This window comes from Bubalus kerabau, chromosome 15 (assembly GCF_029407905.1).
Source record: "Bubalus kerabau isolate K-KA32 ecotype Philippines breed swamp buffalo chromosome 15, PCC_UOA_SB_1v2, whole genome shotgun sequence".
In the NCBI taxonomy this organism is placed as follows: Eukaryota; Metazoa; Chordata; class Mammalia; order Artiodactyla; family Bovidae; genus Bubalus; species Bubalus kerabau.
The window spans coordinates 62290895-62308099 of NC_073638.1; the positions used below are offsets into that span (position 1 = coordinate 62290895).

At 38.2% G+C, this 17205-nt stretch overlaps 1 protein-coding gene across 1 annotated transcript in view; it reads right to left on the minus strand.

Moving 5' to 3' along the window:
* Positions 1-2556: 2556 nt before the first annotated feature.
* The window catches only part of DCDC1 (doublecortin domain containing 1), a 477869-nt gene continuing 463220 nt past the window's right edge, over positions 2557-17205 (minus strand). The window contains exons 36-37 of the mRNA XM_055549196.1: positions 6256-6406; positions 2557-2907 (exon numbers count right to left, since the gene is read on the minus strand). Of these exons, the coding sequence (XP_055405171.1) occupies positions 2759-2907; positions 6256-6406 (300 nt within the window). The 3' untranslated portion in view covers positions 2557-2758. The remainder of the gene's footprint in view (positions 2908-6255; positions 6407-17205) is intronic.

Here is a 17205-nt window from a genome sequence, read left to right on the forward strand (position 1 = left end):
TTCCAGTTGATAGAAAAATATTGAAATGTGACTTATATATACGAGGCTGATTCAAATTTGATAAGCATGTCCCCAAAGGAAATTACTGGGTTTATTAAAATCCTCGGAGGGTTGAATTGAATTAAAATAGTCTTATCCTATAGCCCTTGCTCAAGGTGGAGTAACTGCCCTCCAGTCCACATAGTTGGTGATCATAAAAGGGCAAAAGAGCAAACTGCTGTGTATGCAACTTGAAATTTTGCCTCAGTGTGCTCTGCTTTTAGTGATGTCAGTCCACATGATCCAGGCGATCATAGAAGAAGGTCAATAATAAAGAGCAGGGTTCTTAGTCTGAAGTTAAAAATGGCTACGAACTGCCAAGATACCCTGCACAAGCCATCGTCAACAAAGTACATGTCACTGCCTTGCTGGTAAAATGTGATGTGTTGATGACTGTTATATTACATCTAAAATCACATTTACGAGTAATAGAAAAGTTCAGTTAAGAGTTCTGCCTTGCGTCTCCTGGTACACTGATACAATGTTGTGTGATATTACCAATTTTCGCTTCAGACGTGTTCACACACAACAGTGAAGGCTTCACAAGAATCTGCACATTTGATCCATGGTGAAATCACGCCATTTTCATAGCAAATCAACTCTTCCTTGGCAGCAAAATGATAGATACTTTTTCACCTAGAGAAATGCCCTTCTTTTCAAGGAATCTGGAAAAAAATAAAACTAGTTCTATGTCTCTGGGGATTGTAATCCAGTTTTTATAAGAAGAGGCCCAGCAGGTAAGAATCCTACTGGCCCACTTTGTGACTGGGAGTATGTTCCTTAACCCTTCTCGCTCGACAAAAGGAAAAGCGGAATCGGGGCACGTGCAATCCTTCTTTCATATGTATCACAAAGGTGTCCTGGAATGCCTTCACGTCTCTAACAGCGCACAACACACAGAGAAGAGGTCTGCAAAAGGGCAAATTGTTGTGGATGCAACTTGAAATTTTGCCTCAATGTGCTAGGCTTTTAGTAGTGTCAGAGGCAGCAGGAATTTATTCATGCAACCTGACTGATCTGCAGACTGGGAGTAAATGCTAGGCCTTTTGCAGCGATTACCAGGAGCCCCCCTTCAGTAGAAATGATCTACTGCCTTCCTGAACCACATTCCAGTGGTGGCTTGAGGAGCGAGCCCAGCTGAGCCATTCTGTACACTTCTAGCCAGGCTGCTATTTATACTCAGATGGAGATGCCAAAGGCTTTCAGAGGAAGAAAGAAGAGCATTTCTCTGGAAAATTTTTTACCAGAACTAGAAACCAAACTCTGGTGTGTCACTGATATTTTTCTTAGAAAATAATTCTTTTTTCACAGCAGAAAGAAATTAAAAGGTAAGTTATCTTCCTGTGGTATTGTTACATACGATTGCTAAGGATCTCCCTTGACCCCTTAAGAAAAATCCTCACATGATTTTTTTTTAATTTTATTTTATTTTTAAACTTTACATAATTGTATTAGTTTTGCCAAATATCAAAATGAATCTGCCACAGGTATACATGTGTTCCCCATCCTGAACCCTCACATGATTTTTTTCCTTCAACTGGTACATATATCCTTTCCCTAAGTTTCGGTATTCAGGACACAGTCCACGGCTTTTGGTTACTGAGCTTACGTCAGAAATGATGCAGCTTCACTCTGTGAATAACATCTAGCTGCGCTCATGAGGAGTCCTATTACCACAGGCCAAACTGAGGGGAAGTGGGAAGAGGAAAAAGCAATTCATGTGGGGTTTGGTGGCCACCAGCCATTTCATTTTCATTTAACAAATGTAGGATTTTAACATGGAAACTTGAAAAATAAAGTGGCTGAGCCAGAAAAATGTCAGTTTGACTCAAATTTAGCATTAGGTAGTCAAAGAGTCTTTGTTACTATCAAATTGTATATATATATATATAATTTATATATGTAATATAAAATTATTTTTATATATAGTACATATACTACTTGACCCTACTAAGTATAACTATATATATATATATATATATACACACACACACTACAATTATCAGTCTATTTTATTATCAAATTATATATAAGAATAATAAAATATTTTGTTGTTGTTGTTTAGTCACTACACCATGTCTGATTCTTTGTGACCCCATGGACTGTATCCTGCCAGGCTCCTCTGTCCATGGGATTTCTCAGGGAGGAATATTAGAATGGGTTGCCATTTCCTTCTCCAAGGAATCTTCCAGACGCAGGAATCGAACCCACATCTCCTGCAATGAGAGGCAGTTCCTCTACTGCTGATCCACCAGGGAAGCCCAATATACAATGAATAATATAAAATTATTTATATATATATAGTACATATACTACTCTTGATCCTACTAAATTTAAATACATATGTAAATATATATACACACACTACAATTGTCAGTCTATTTTATTATCAAATTATATATAAGAAGAAAAAAGTATATATATATAATAATACATGCTATTTGATCCCACAAAACTATTTTTCAGTAATAACAAATATTTTCCTTTTTCTTTCCCTGGGAGAAAATACACCTAAGATAGTTTACTGTCATTGCTTTGTCGAGTTTTGTTGTCTTTCTAAGAACAGATTTGAGGCATCAAATGCCACTGTGTAAAATGGAGAGGGTATAATGTTTAAAGGAGATGGTATAAAATTAAGAACGATGACTAGTCATCATGTCCCATCCTAGCAAACACATAAGTATGCCCACACACCTATCCCAGTGAAGCACAGCCCAAACTAGGAGGGCTCCGCCAGGACTTCAGTGTGTGAAGGCACCAGGGAATGCAGCTTTGTGGATGGCGACAGCACGATGTCTGTGGCTGGAGGGCCCCGCTGCCTGCAGATTCGGGCATAATTTGCTCTGATCTCCACCAGTTGCTTTAACTCTGTTAAAAAAAATTATTTCGAGAGATAAGTCAATGTATTTATAGCAAATAATTAAAAGTTCAGGATGATGAAAAACTCGAAGATCCTTCAGAAACCCTCGACTCCCACGCCAGACTCTCTCATTACACACTTGACTTGCTTATCACATCAGATATGTGTTAACATTCTTTGGATTTCTACAGAATGGCAGTTGCTAGAGAGGGCTTCCTTCCAAGCTTTTTATAAAGCCTGAATTGGAAGCTAATCTAGAAGTGGTCTAAAAATTGAGCCCACTGAAAAGATGGTAAACACAGCATTGAGAACCGTGTTCAGAGTTGAAGGCAAATGGCATAAAGCACTCTTTTAATTTTGTTAGGGGTTTGTGTGAAAGACACCATTCTAACAGTGTCTGATTTGTTTTGCCAAAACAAATCCATTTTTCAAAGACCAAATGTGATTCTTTGGTGACTTTCACATGCTGAATGTTTTTACATTATAGTACATAAAATAAGTTCTTATTAGGTGTTTAGTTTTGAAAGTCCCAAGCTGCCTTATTTCCTACTACATACTTAAGTCAAATTATGAACAGCATGATTCATTAAATGTCCCTTCACAAGAGTCTATATATATACATGTATGTATATATATATGCTAGTAGCATTTCTCTCTCTTTTTTAAAGCATTCTCAGTGTTTAGATTTCTACCAAATGATTATTTCTCATTTAATTATTTCAGGAAAAACAATAAAATGGCACTTCATATAATAAAATAACTTTCTAATAGCAACTAAGTTAGACTCTCTGCTATCAGTTAGATTTTCTAGAACATATATCACCCACTGAAAAGATCTTAGACAACTAGGGGAAACCACTAACACTTTCACCATTAAAGGAATATGAGGACCCATTTTAAGAGGAGAAGAAACAGCTCTTTCACATCATAGTAATCGATGTGGTTAAAGAATTGAAGACGCAAAAATGAATGTCTATATAGCCTTGTCAAAGGTGTACAGAGCTAATAAGGAAGAAAATGGTAGGAAGAGTAATGTTTGCATTTTCAGTTTTCTCTCTTTTTTTTTTTTTGCAGTTTTTATGGGTAACAAGCTTGCTTCTGGGAAGGTAGCCTACATTTCTCTCTGTGTTTTGGATACCTCTCTGGATAGGTTGGAGAAGGCAGTGGCAACCCATTCCAGTGCTCTTGCCTGGCAAATCCCATGGACGGAGGAGCCTGGTGGGCTGCAGTCCATGGGGTCACTAAGAGTCGGGCACGACTGACTTCACTTTCACTTGTCACTTTCATGCATTGGAGAAGGAAATGGCAACCCACTCCAGTGTTCTTGCCTGGAGAATCCCAGGGACGGGGGAGCCTGGTGGGCTGCCGTCTCTGGGGTCGCAGAGTCGGACACGACTGAAGCAACTTAGCAGCAGCAGCAGCAGCAGCAGCAGCAGCAGCTGGCTAGGTTGCCTGTTATTTATCTGAAAGGCCCAGTGAATACAGTGGGGCCAGGAGGGTGAGGTCCAAACAACAGAAGGCCATCCCAAGAGTACAAAAGATTAAGCATAAATAACGAAAGGACTAGGAAGGTACCTTCTACCACACCACTTACTATTCAATTACTTCAAGTGTGTTCATATACTTAACTAGATCCAAAACTCTTTCAGGGAAGGAAACCTGGCTTACACTTCTTTTATTGGCTATAGAATACAGAAAGCTGTCAATTAGTACTTCCTGTTAAGAACAACATCACTGGTTCATTCTAAGTAATTCTTCTAAATAATTATGTAGTGAGGGTCACCAAGAACTAGGGTGAGATGTAATGGTGAATGATGGGGACAAATACAAAGAATATAAAGATTAATGCCCTTCTTTGATGTAGGATGGTGCTGGGGGAATCTGTGTGGTATCCTCAGAATAGTGTTAGGCATCCCAATAAATCCTTGTCTTCCTGCATTTTAGTTTTCATTCCCATATTTTTGCCCTTTTTAGGCTAAGTGTAAAGATAGGATTGCAACTGTTGTAAAATTTTTTGGTTTATATATCTTATATATGACATAGGTCCATCTAGTCAAGGCTATAGTTTTTCCAGTGGTCATGTATGGATGTGAGAGTTGGACTGTGAAGAAAGCTGAGCGCCGAAGAATTGATGCTTTTGAAATGTGGTGTTGGAGAAGATTCTTGAGAGTCCCTTGGACTGCAAGGAGGTCCAACCAGTCCATCCTAAAGGAGATAGTCCTGGGTGTTCATTGGAAGGACTGATGCTAAAGCTGAAACTCCAGTACTTTGGCCACCTCATGTGAAGAGGTAACTCATTGGAAAAGACCCTGATTCTGGGAGGGGTTGGGGGCAGGAGGAGAAGGGGATGACAGAGGATGAGATGGCTGGATGGCATCACCGACTCGATGGACATGAGTTTGAGTGAACTCCCGAAGTTGGTGATGGACAGGGAGGCCTGGTGTGCTGCGATTCATGGGGTCTCAGAGTCAGACACGACTGAGCGACTGAACTGAACTGAACTGAATAATAATTTTATGGTGGCTTTTAAAAGAGATAACCTAACATTCATTATTTTTAAAATCCCAGGTAATTCATTTCTATTTTTTTTTCCCACATCACGTGGCATGTGAGATCCTAGTTCCCTGGACCAAGGATTGACCTGTGCCCCCTGCAGTGGAAGCACAGAGTCTTAACCACTGGACTGCTATGGATGTCTCCTGAATCTTCTGATTTCCTTTAAAATGTTATCAATGTTTTTCAGGATATCCTGAAAATTCTGTCTTTGTTAATGTAGACCTACCCCAGAAAGGGGTTTTAAATTCCTCAGGATAAGTAGGATGAAAGACAAGAATTAGTTTAATACCAAATGTTATGTTCTCTTCCATTTCTAACATTTATCAAAAAAATTATTGAAATATAGACAAGATAATAAACAAGCATATATTTACTTATTAGTAAACAAAATAAATCTGTAAAGTGTATATTTGTTTTTTAAAGAAGCATTAAGTTTTAAATAACTTGCAAAGTAGGAAATCAAGGATGCCTGACTTTCCTCAGGGTGCATGCTAAAAAATGAATACCTTCAAAGAAGGCCTTTTAGAATTTCTACAACTAAAGCCCCTTGGATAAAACTCAAGACTAACAGAACTTTCATTGAATGCTTTAGATCAAACAGTGTCAACAGTAAGCTTCCAACAAATAAATACATGGAATTTAACTTTAGTAATATGGCATACAAAAGTGTGGAGTAGGATAGTCATTAAAAATCATCATGATGGGATATAAAATTCAGTTAAAAAAAAAAGCTCTTTGAAGAAACAAGTGAATGCTTTAATTCTTCAAAAACATGATGGAAAATAAATCATCACTCATACCTTGCTGAGTTCTAAAGCTACGCCCTGTAGACACACAGATGACCATGTCTCGCTCTATGTCATCCCAGGAGTGAATTGGCTCTCCGTCAGGGGTGTACAGTGCTCTGGCCGGGTGGGCCAGCTTGAGACGAGAGGAGCAGTCATTCAGCAGCTGAAACACAAAGAGACACATGCTGGGTGGGTGTGGGATGTCACAACATGTTTATATATTAAAGAATCAACTCCTTGAAGAGAACTATTATCATGATATAAGTATTCATTTTATTTATAATTGCTAGAAAGAGGTATACTGTGTAGCAAAGGGAACTCTACTCAATACTCTGTAATGACCTATATGGGAAAAGAATCTTAGAAAAAAAAAGAGTGGATATATGTATATGCCCTGATTCACTTTGCTGTATACCTGAAACTAACACCACAGTGTAAATCAGCTATACTCTGATAAAAATTTAAAAAGAAAAGAAAGAGGTATAGAAGGAGATGAGAAGGGTTTACAAATGTTCCCTAATGCGGTTAGACAGTGAGGAACTTCAGTGCTTGTCAGTGGATTCGTCCTTCTTGTTCTCTTTAGTTCAGTTCAGTTGCTCAGTTGTGTCTGACTCTTTGAGACCCCATGAACCACAGCACGCCAGGCCTCCCTGTCCATCACCAACTCCCAGAGTTTACTCAAACTCATGTCCATTGAGTCAGTGATGCCATCCAACCATCTCACCCTCTGTCATCCCCTTCTCCTCCTGCCTTCAATCTTTCCAGCATCAGGGTCTTTTCAAATTAGTCAGTTCTTTGCATCAGGTGACCAAAGTATTGGAGTTTCAGCTTCAACATCAGTCCTTTCAATGAACACTCAGGACTGACCTCCTTTAGGATGGACTGGTTGGATCTCCTGCAGTCCAAGGGACTCTCAAAAGTCTTCTCCAACACAACAGTTCAAAAGCATCAATTTTTCAGCACTCAGCTTTCTTTACAGTCCAACTCTCACATCCATACATGACCAGCGGAAAAACCATAGCCTTGACTAGACAGAACTTTGTTGACAAAGTAATGTCTCTGCTTTTTAATGTGCTGTCTAGGTTGGCCATAACTTTCCTTCCAAGGAGTAAGCATCTTTTAATTTCATGGCTGCAGTCACCATCAGCAGTGATTTTGGAGCCCAAAAAAATAAAGTCTGCCACTGTTTCCATTGTTTCCCTATTTGTCATGAAGTGATGGGACTTGATGCCATGATCTTAGTTTTCTGAATGTTGAATTTTAAGCCAACTTTTTCACTCTCCTCTTTTATTTTCCTCAAGAGGCTCTTTAGTTCTTCTTAGCTTTCTGCCATAAGGGTGGTGTCATCTGCATATCTAAGATTATTGATATTTCTCCCAGCAATCCTGATTCCAGCTTGTGCTTCATCCAGCCCAGCGTTTCTCATGACGTACTCTGCATATAAGTTACATTGTTCTCTATTTTTCCATACAGAAGAGACTCCTTGCTGTTTAAGAAATGGCTCAGTGTGAAAGATCTGGACTTGAAGAATCTAGATTTGTGAGAATAGCTCAATATTTTTTTTTTTTCCAATGAGCACAGCGCTAGAAGGACAAAAGCACTGGCCTGGCTCTGGCCTTTGTCTGACCTCAAACAAGTCAGGCAATGTGCCTACGAAAGAGTCTCTTCAACTATAAAATCAAAGTTTTGGTCTAATACCTCTTGGATTCTATGACTCTATTATCATCAAAGGTTTTTTTTTTTTTAATTGGTAAATTAAAAATCTATCTGTTAGAGCCTAATTCAATTTCTTTCAATTTTCCTTGAAACAGTAAAAAAACACATGCACAGATGCAAAGTGTCAACAGTTTTAAAAAAGATCACTGAACCTGTTGCCAGACCCCTAAGGGTGGTTCCATCAGTGTGCATAAGACGTTAAGACAGAACATATAAGCAAGCAGGAGGAAAGTAAGAAATTTCCACACACCTTGCTTGTATGACTTTTACCTATCATCCAGGCCGGACAGCAGCTCTCCCAAAATGAAAGATCCAGGTTCGCATGAGCCCCAGTCACCTAATACTTCTTTTTATACATCAAATTAGGGGCTACAACTCACAGCAATTCAGTTGTAGACCTGGGCAACTTATGGCATCTTGCTTCTGGAAAATGGTTTAGAAATATGAAGGAAGACAAGAGACAATCTCTCTATTGCATGAGATCATACAATTCAGAGACTGAATTTTTCACCCAGTATTTTGAGCAAGGGATGGATGCCCTGAATTGAGCAGTAACAGAAATTATCCCAGAATACATTCCCATTGTAGAGGAGGTAGTCAGACAGGAGCAGTGGGAGGAAAGACTTAAATGCAGTCCTATACCCCTTGCTGAATAATAGCCAGTCAGCAGCAATTTGATTCTGATTCAGGATCTACAGGAGGATCCTACAGCTCCCAAGTCAAAATTTAGGGGAACAAAAGAGAACTAGTGTCTCCTGTCAATAGAGCTCTCCTTGTACACAGAGATATAAATAGAAAAATGAACCTCAGCAATAAGAGGATTGTGAAAATATTCTATAACATAAACAGTATCTGTACACAAGGTGAAGAGGTTTTTTAAAAAGATTTAGAGCACAGATACATTTTAGAGTATCTGTATTGTGCTCCCCCAATTTTAATAAAATATGACTTCCACAGACACACACACACACACAGAAGTGAGATGACCACAGCTTAAAGGAAAGGAGCATTGCTGAGACACAGGCAGAGATAATGATGGTGATGGTGATGATGATCATCATAATAGCAGTTTAAATTTACTGGCACATTTCTATGGGCTAGAAACTTATTTAAAAGTTTCTAAGGATAATCTAATTTTATTTTGTGGGAATAATTATGATCTTCTTTTTCTTGGTGAGAAAAATGGAGAAGAGAGAGGCTAAATATCATAACCAAGGTCACACAGCTGGTAAGAGAAGTAACAGAGTTTTAAATTGATATGAATAGAGAGCTGAATGAGAGTCAATGAAATGAAAGATTCAGCAGTAGAATTAAACTCTGTCTTTAAAACAGAAAAAAAGCAGACTGAATATTATAGAAAATCAAGTTGAGAAAATCTCCTAGGAAATAGAGGAAGAATAAGACAAAATTTATAAGAGAAAAGTGAAACATTTGTCACATCAGGACATCAGATATTAAACCTATATTAGTGGAGAAGAATTCAGAATATATAAATTTAAGGAATTATTAAAAAAAAACACAGAAGAAAATCCTCTTTTTTCAAACATGTCTTCATATCAAATAGGTTAACCCAAGATATGGCAAAGTTAATGAAAAAATGACTAATATTTAACTTTAACTGGGTTAAAAATAAGAATTTCAGACAAGGGGGGAAAATTCAGTTATGTTTAGACCTGTTTTCTGCAACACTGACTACTAAAGAAAATGAACCTTTTAGGGGAAAAGGTTTCAGTGTAAGAATTCAGTTTCCAGCTAAATTATTACTTTGGTTACAGGAAACAAAAGATATTCTTATATGTAGAAAAATTCAGAAAACATATCGCTCAGATACATTTCAGATTATTAAAAAAAAAGAATGAAATTCTTTCACTATGGAAAAGTCATGGTATAAAATGACTCATATTAAGCAGGAAGATCACTAGAACATGATACAACTGTTATAAAAAATGGTTAGAAAATAAATCAATTTAAACTTTTAAAATAAGTCTTTATAGGGAAAGTAAAAATGTAAAACATCACTAAAAAGGGACATGGAAAAGGAAAAATCAAAAAACAAAGCATTCCAACTTTCTATTTATGGAGGGGAAAAGATCCTGTTTCTTCTTTTTTCCATCATTAAGAATATTTAAGACCTTCTAGAACTAACACCCAAAAAAGTAGGAAGTCAAGAGATACATGGAGTAACAGGCAAATTTTGCCTTGGAGTACAAAACGAAGCAGTTGAAAGGCTAACAGAATTTTGCCAAGAGAATGCACTGGTCATAACAAACACCCTCTTCCAACAATACAAGAGAAGATTCTACACGTGGACATCACCAGATGGTCAATGCCAAAATCGACTGATTTATATTCCTTGCAGCCAAAGATGGAGAAGCTCTACACAGTCAGCAAAAACAAGACTGGGAGCGGATTGTGGCTCAGATCATGAACTTTTTGCCAAAATCAGACTGAAATTTAAGAAAGTAGGGAAAACCACCAGACCATTCAGGTATGACCTAAATCAAATCACCTGTGATTATACAGTAGAAGTGACAAATAGATTCAAGGGATTAGATCTGATAGAGTGCCTGAAGAACTCTATCAAGTTCTGCCTCAAGTCAGGCTTCAGCAGTACACGAACCATGAACTTCCAGATGTTCAAGCTGGATTTAGAAAAGGCAGAAGAACCAGAGATCAAATTGACAACATCCAGTGGATCATTGAAAAAGCAAGAGAGTTCCAGAAAACCATCTACGTCTGCTTTATTGACTATGACAAAACCTTTGACTGTGTGGATCACAACACACTGTGGAAAATTCTACAAGAGATGGGAATACCAGACCACCTGACCTACCTCCTGAGAAATCTGTATGCAAGTCAAGAAACATCAGTTAGAACTGGATATGGAACAACAGACTGGTTCCAAATCACGAAAGGAGTATGCCAAGGCTGTATATTGTCACCCTGCTTATTTAACTTATATGCAGAGTACATCATGAGAAATGCTGGGCTGGAAGAAGCACAAGCTAGAATCAAGATTGCTGGGAGAAATATCAATAATCTCAGATATGCAGATGACACCACCCTTATGGCAGAAAGCAAAGAAGAACTAAAGAGCCTCTTGATGAAAGTGAAAGAGGAGAGTGAAAAAGTTGACTTAAAACTCAACATTTAGAAAATGAAGATCATGGCATGTGGTCCCATCACTTCATCACAAATAGATGGGGAAATAATGGAAACAGTGGCAGACTTTATTTTTCGGGGCTCCAGAATCACTAAAGATGGTGACTGCAGCCATGAAATTAAAAGACACATGCTCCTTGGAGGAAAAGTGGACATCACATTAAAAAGCAGAGACATTACTTTACCAACAAAGGTCCATCTAGTCAAAGCTATGGTTTTTCCAGTAGTCATGTATGGATGTGAGAGATGGACTATAAAGAAAGCTGAGCACCAAAAAAATTGATGCTTTTGAACATCAATTGGAGAAGACTCTTGAGAGTCCCTTGGACTGCAAGGAGATCCAACCAGTCCATCCCAAAGGAAATCAGTCCTGAATATTCATTGTAAGAACTGATGCTGAAGCTGAAACTCCAATACTTTGGGCATCTGATGCAAAGAACTGACTCATTGGAAAAGACCCTGATTCTGGGAAAGATTGAAGGTGGGAGAAGAAGGGGGTGACAGAAGATGAGATGGCTTCATGGCATCACCGGCTCAATGGACATAAGTTTTAATAAACTCCAGGAGTTGGTGATGGACAGGGAGGCCTGGTGTACTGCAGTCCATGGGGCCGCAAAGAGTTGGACATAACTGAGCGATTGAACTGAACTGAAGGATATTTATTTTTACTACTATTTTTGTTGTTGTTCAGTCATCAGTCGTATCCAATTCTTTGCAGCTACTTGGACTGAAGCATACCATGCGTCCTTGTCCTTCATTATCTCCCAGAGTTTGTTCAAACTGATGTCCATTGAGTCAGTGATGCCATCCAACCACCTCATCCTCTGTTGCCCGTTCCTCCTCCTGCACTCATTCTTTCCCAGCATCAGGAACTCTCAATAGTCTTCACCAGCACCAGAGTTCTAAAGCAGTAATTCTTCGGGACTCAGCCTCCTTTATGGTCCAACTTTCATGTCCATACATGACTACTGGAAAAACCATAGCTTTGACTCTACGGACCTTCATCAGCAAAAGGATGTCTCTGCTTTTTAAATACACTGTCAAGTTTTGTCATAGCTTTTCTTCCGAGGAGCAAGCATCTTTTAATTAATCAATACAATAAAACAAAATCAAAATAAAAGAAATAGTTCTGAAAGAATAGGTAAAATCATCACCAGAGGAACTTAATATGATATCATTCTTAGAAAATTTATGGAAATGGATGAGAAATTAACAAAAAGAATGCTTAATAAAGTTGTCAAGCACAAAATAAATTATAAATCATTGATTGTTTTTTGTTGCTGTTCACCAAAGATATGTATTTAAGAAATACAGTGGGGGAAGTTCATTCCAACATCAAAGCTACTCAGAGCGACAATTAATTTAAAATATTAGGCCCTTATAAAAATTTTAAATTTTTATTGAAGGACAAAAATATTTATATATATAAAACAATGTCACACAATTCAATCTGGCTGCAAAGATCGAATATTCTAAAAGGTGTCGATTCTTATGAAAATAATAGCCTAACACAGCTATAGTCAAAACTTTGTAGGATGATTTTAGGGTGTTGAGGTGCAATTACAAAAGTCAACTAGAAAAATCAACAGGGCTTCCGTGGTGGCTCAGTGGTAAAGAATCTGCCTGCCAATGCAGGAGAAATGAATTCAATCCCCACTCTGGGAAGGTTTCTCATTATATGGAGCAACTAAACCGTGTATTGAGCCTGTGCTCTAGAGCCCAGGAAACTAACGACTGAGCCCACAGGCTGAAACGACTGAAGCCCACATGCACTAGAAGCCGTGCTCTGCAACAGAAGCCGCCTCAGTGAGAAGGCCACGCGCCTTAACTAGAAAGTAGCCCCTACTTGCCACAACTAGAGACAAGCCTGGGCAGCAATAGCCACAGACTCAGAACAGCCAAAACAAATGAATACATAAATGAAATTTTAAAAAATACCACCAGAGAGGGAGAGGGTGGGAAGATTTGGGAGAATGGCATTGAAACATGTAAAATATCATGTATGAAATGAGTTGCCAGTCCAGGTTCGATGCACGATACTGGATGCTTGGGGCTGGTGCACTGGGACGACCCAGAGGGATGGAATGGGGAGGGAGGAGGGAGGGGGGTTCGGGATGGGGAACACATGTATACCTGTGGCGGATTCATTTTGATATTTGGCAAAACTAATACAGTTATGTAAAGTCTAAAAATAAAATAAAATTAAAAAAAAATACCACCAGGCAAAGATCATTAAGTAAAAACTGAAAAGTACAACAATAGGAAACTCCTATCAGATTTTAAAAATATATTAAAGCTATAATAATTCTAAAAGTATCAGATAGCTTAAAAGAAGACGCTAATAGGCATTCAGTATATATAACCATAAAGTTTGTATTCCAACTCAGTGGGAAGAACAAAAATGATTATTCGGTAAGTAGGGCTGAGATAGTAATTTTAAGCCCCAAATAAGGCAGAGAAAATAGCTTCACTCAAATTTTACACCAGAAAAAAGTTTTACACAGTTTAAAAAGTAAGATTATAAAAATCTTAAGAAAAAATCAGATGAATTTTTTAGTCTGTTTTTATTTTATTATTATTATTTAATATAAATTTATTTATTTTAATTGGAGGCTAATTACTTCACACTATTGTATTGGTTTTGCCATACACTGACATGAATCCACCATGGGTGTACATGTGTTCCCCATCCTGAACCCCCCTCCCCCGTCCCTCCCCATTCCATCCCTCTGGGTCATCGCAGTGCACCAGCCCCGAGCAGCCTGTATCCTGCATGGAACCTGGACAGGTGATTTGTTTCACATATGATATTATACATGTTTCAATGCCATTCTCCCAAATCATCCCACCCTCGCCCTCTCCCACAGAGTCCAAAAGACTGTTCTATACATCTGTGTCTCTTATGACACGAAACAGTGAAAGTCGCCCAGTTGTGTTTGACTCTTTGCAACACCATGAACTGTAGTCTACCAGGCTCCTCTATCCATGGAATTCTCCAGGCAAGATATTGGAATGGGTAGCCATTCCCTTTTACAGGGAATTTTCCTGAGCCAGAGATCAAACCCAGGTCTCCTACATTGCAGGAGATTCTTTACCATCTGAGCGACCAGGGAAGTCTTATATAAGGATAGTAAAATACTATTGGAACTTGAAAAATTAAGAACAAACTTTAAAAATACATTAATTTCTGCACATTAAAAAATCTCTCAGACAACATGGCAAATTGGAAATTTGTTATAATAAATCTGACAAAGTTATGCATAGCTTATTGTCATAGAAGAAGAAAATTTATATTAGTGTGAAAAATATTCACAGAGTACTAATAAATGGTAAAAACAAAGCAAAACAAATAAAAATCACTGTTACAAGTAATTAAAGACATATAAATTGAAACAGATATAACATTCTCTCCTGTCAACTTGCAAATACATATTTCTAAGTGGCTGCAATTAGCATTGTTGATTACTCATGTAAACAGCATGTTAGTAGGAACTCTCATTCAAACTTGTGGGAGCATCAGGTGCTGAAATATTCCTAGAAAACAATCTGGTGATAGCTGTCAAAATTCTCCAACACATCTACATAATTTGACCTAGAAATTCTTCTAAGAATTTATTTGGCAGAGATAATCAGAAATTTTAAAAGGACTTACGTGTAGTTAGTTATTTGGATTATGTTTTATGATAGCAAAATTAGAAACAATCTAAATGGCAAACAATAGAAAACTGGATGAGTAAGTAATAATCCAACCATTTAATAGAACATGATAATGCCATTGAAAATAATGTTTTGATAAAGAATATTAAATTATGCAGGCAAAAAGTTACACGAGCTTGTTTGATGAATAATTACACATATTAATGTAATCTAACCTGATGACAATGGCAAACAAATGTATAAATATATAGAAACCATGCGAATAGATCTACTAAAATTATAACAATTGTGGTTATTTGTGGGAGTCAGAATTTTCATTTCCTTCTTGGTGCTTTTTCTGTTTCTAATTTTAATGCAAAAATGACTGTATGCTGTTCTACAATTAGAAAATAGAACAATAATCTATTCTTCAAATAATCCAATATTTCATATTAATTACAACAGATTCATATGGTTTCATACAGTTTTGCAGTTTTCCTAAATTTTCCATAGTAATAGTCGCTATCTTCTGCGTAGGCTGCCAAAACGAATACCACCAGTTCTGGAGGCTAAGTCAAGACCAGGCTGTGATTTAATACGGTTTCTGGTGAGAGCTCTCCTGGCTTATAGACAGCTGCCTTCCTGTGGTGTTCTCATATGATGGGAGAAGAGAGAGAAATCTCTCTTTCTCTTCTTATAAACCTGCACATTATTTCAGGTTAGGGCTCCACCCTTAAGGTCACATAACATTAATTACCTCTTCAAAGCCCTGTCTCCAAATACAATCACATTGGAGGTTAGGATTTTAGCATAAGAACTAGAAGTGGGGAAAAGGGGACCACAATTCAGTCCTAGCGGCTATTATTATGTATTTTTTTTCCCAGCTCCAAGGCAACCAGAGTAGGATAACTGAGTTTCTACCTTGGCTGGGAGAAGTGGGGGAGCTGTCCTAGAAATATGTAGATAGGTCTCTGGAAGAAATTCCTGCAGCTTGAAAAAAACCCTGATGTTGCTGCTTCACTTTTGTCCAACTCTTTGCAACAGATTGTAGCCCATAAGGCTCCTCTGCCAATGGAATTCTCCAGGCAAGAATACTAGAGTGGGCTGCCATTTCCTTTTCCAAGGGATTTTCCCAACCCAGGAATCAAACCCGGGTCTCCTGTATTGCAGGCAGATTTTTTACTGCCTGTGCCACTCCGGAAGTCCCTGAAAAAAAATCCTACATAAGGATAACTCTTCTATTTTCCCCTGCTGCTGCTGCTGCTAAGTCGCTTCAGCCGTGTCCGACTCTGGGTGACCCCATAGACGGCAGCCCACCAGGCTCCCCCGTGCCTGGGATTCTCCAGGCAAGAACACTGGAGTGGGTTGCCATTTCCTTCTCCAATGTATGAAAGTAAAAAGTGAAAGTGAAGTCGCTTAGTCGTGTCCGACTCTTAGCGACCCCATGGACTGCAGCCAACCAGGCTCCTCCGTTCATGGATTTTCCAGGCAAGAGTACTGGAGTGGGGTGCCATTGCCTTCTCCATTTTCCCCTACTTTACCACTAAAATGTCACTACCACTAAAATGTCACTAGTCTATAGAAATTATGTTTCCTATTTATAATTAGATGGGTGCCTTCATGCCAAATTCATGCTAAATTGCCTGTCATGTCCTATTGTTTGCGACCTATGGACTGTAGCCTATCAGGCTCCTCTGTTCATGGGATTCTCCAGGCAAGACTGGAGTGAGTTGCCACGCCCTCCTACAGAGGATCTTCCTGACCCAGGGATCGAACCTGCATTTCATGTCTCTTGAACTGGCAGGCAGGTTCTTTACCACTATCGCCACCTAGGAAGCCTATTATAATCAAGTGAATGAATGTTATTTAATATAAACGTATACTAAATACAAATAGGAGTTAAATCTACAGCTGTTTCACTTGGTTTTCACGAAGATCTATTTTACACCAGACTCAGTTAATGAGTTTACAAAAAATCTTTAAAAAAAAATAAATTTGGGAGGAAAAAAAGACATTTCAGTACAATTAGGTTCTAAAATGTCCAGTTAACTTTTGACCTTTAACGATGTTCTTAATTCTCAGCTTTTCAAATATATGTAAATTTACTCAAGTTCCTCCTTTAAAGTGGGTAATATAAATTACATGTTTAAATTCTGCAATAACAAAAGCTCATAATAAATGAACAATGTTCTTTACATAATTCTTCACTTATTTTGTGAGTTTTCATAGACCGGGTACTCTCAGGGTGGTGTACATGGGCACCACAGAACTATTTCATATTCCCTGAGGACATGAGCTACTGCCCTCTACAAATTAAAAAATCTGTTTCTCATTCATTCAGCTTCCACTCATGAATTCAGAACTATGCTTGGCTGTGAGAGAGCACATTGGTTTTGAAATTCTGTGGAATCGGAAAGATATTGCAGGGATGGGAGAAGACAGATGCTA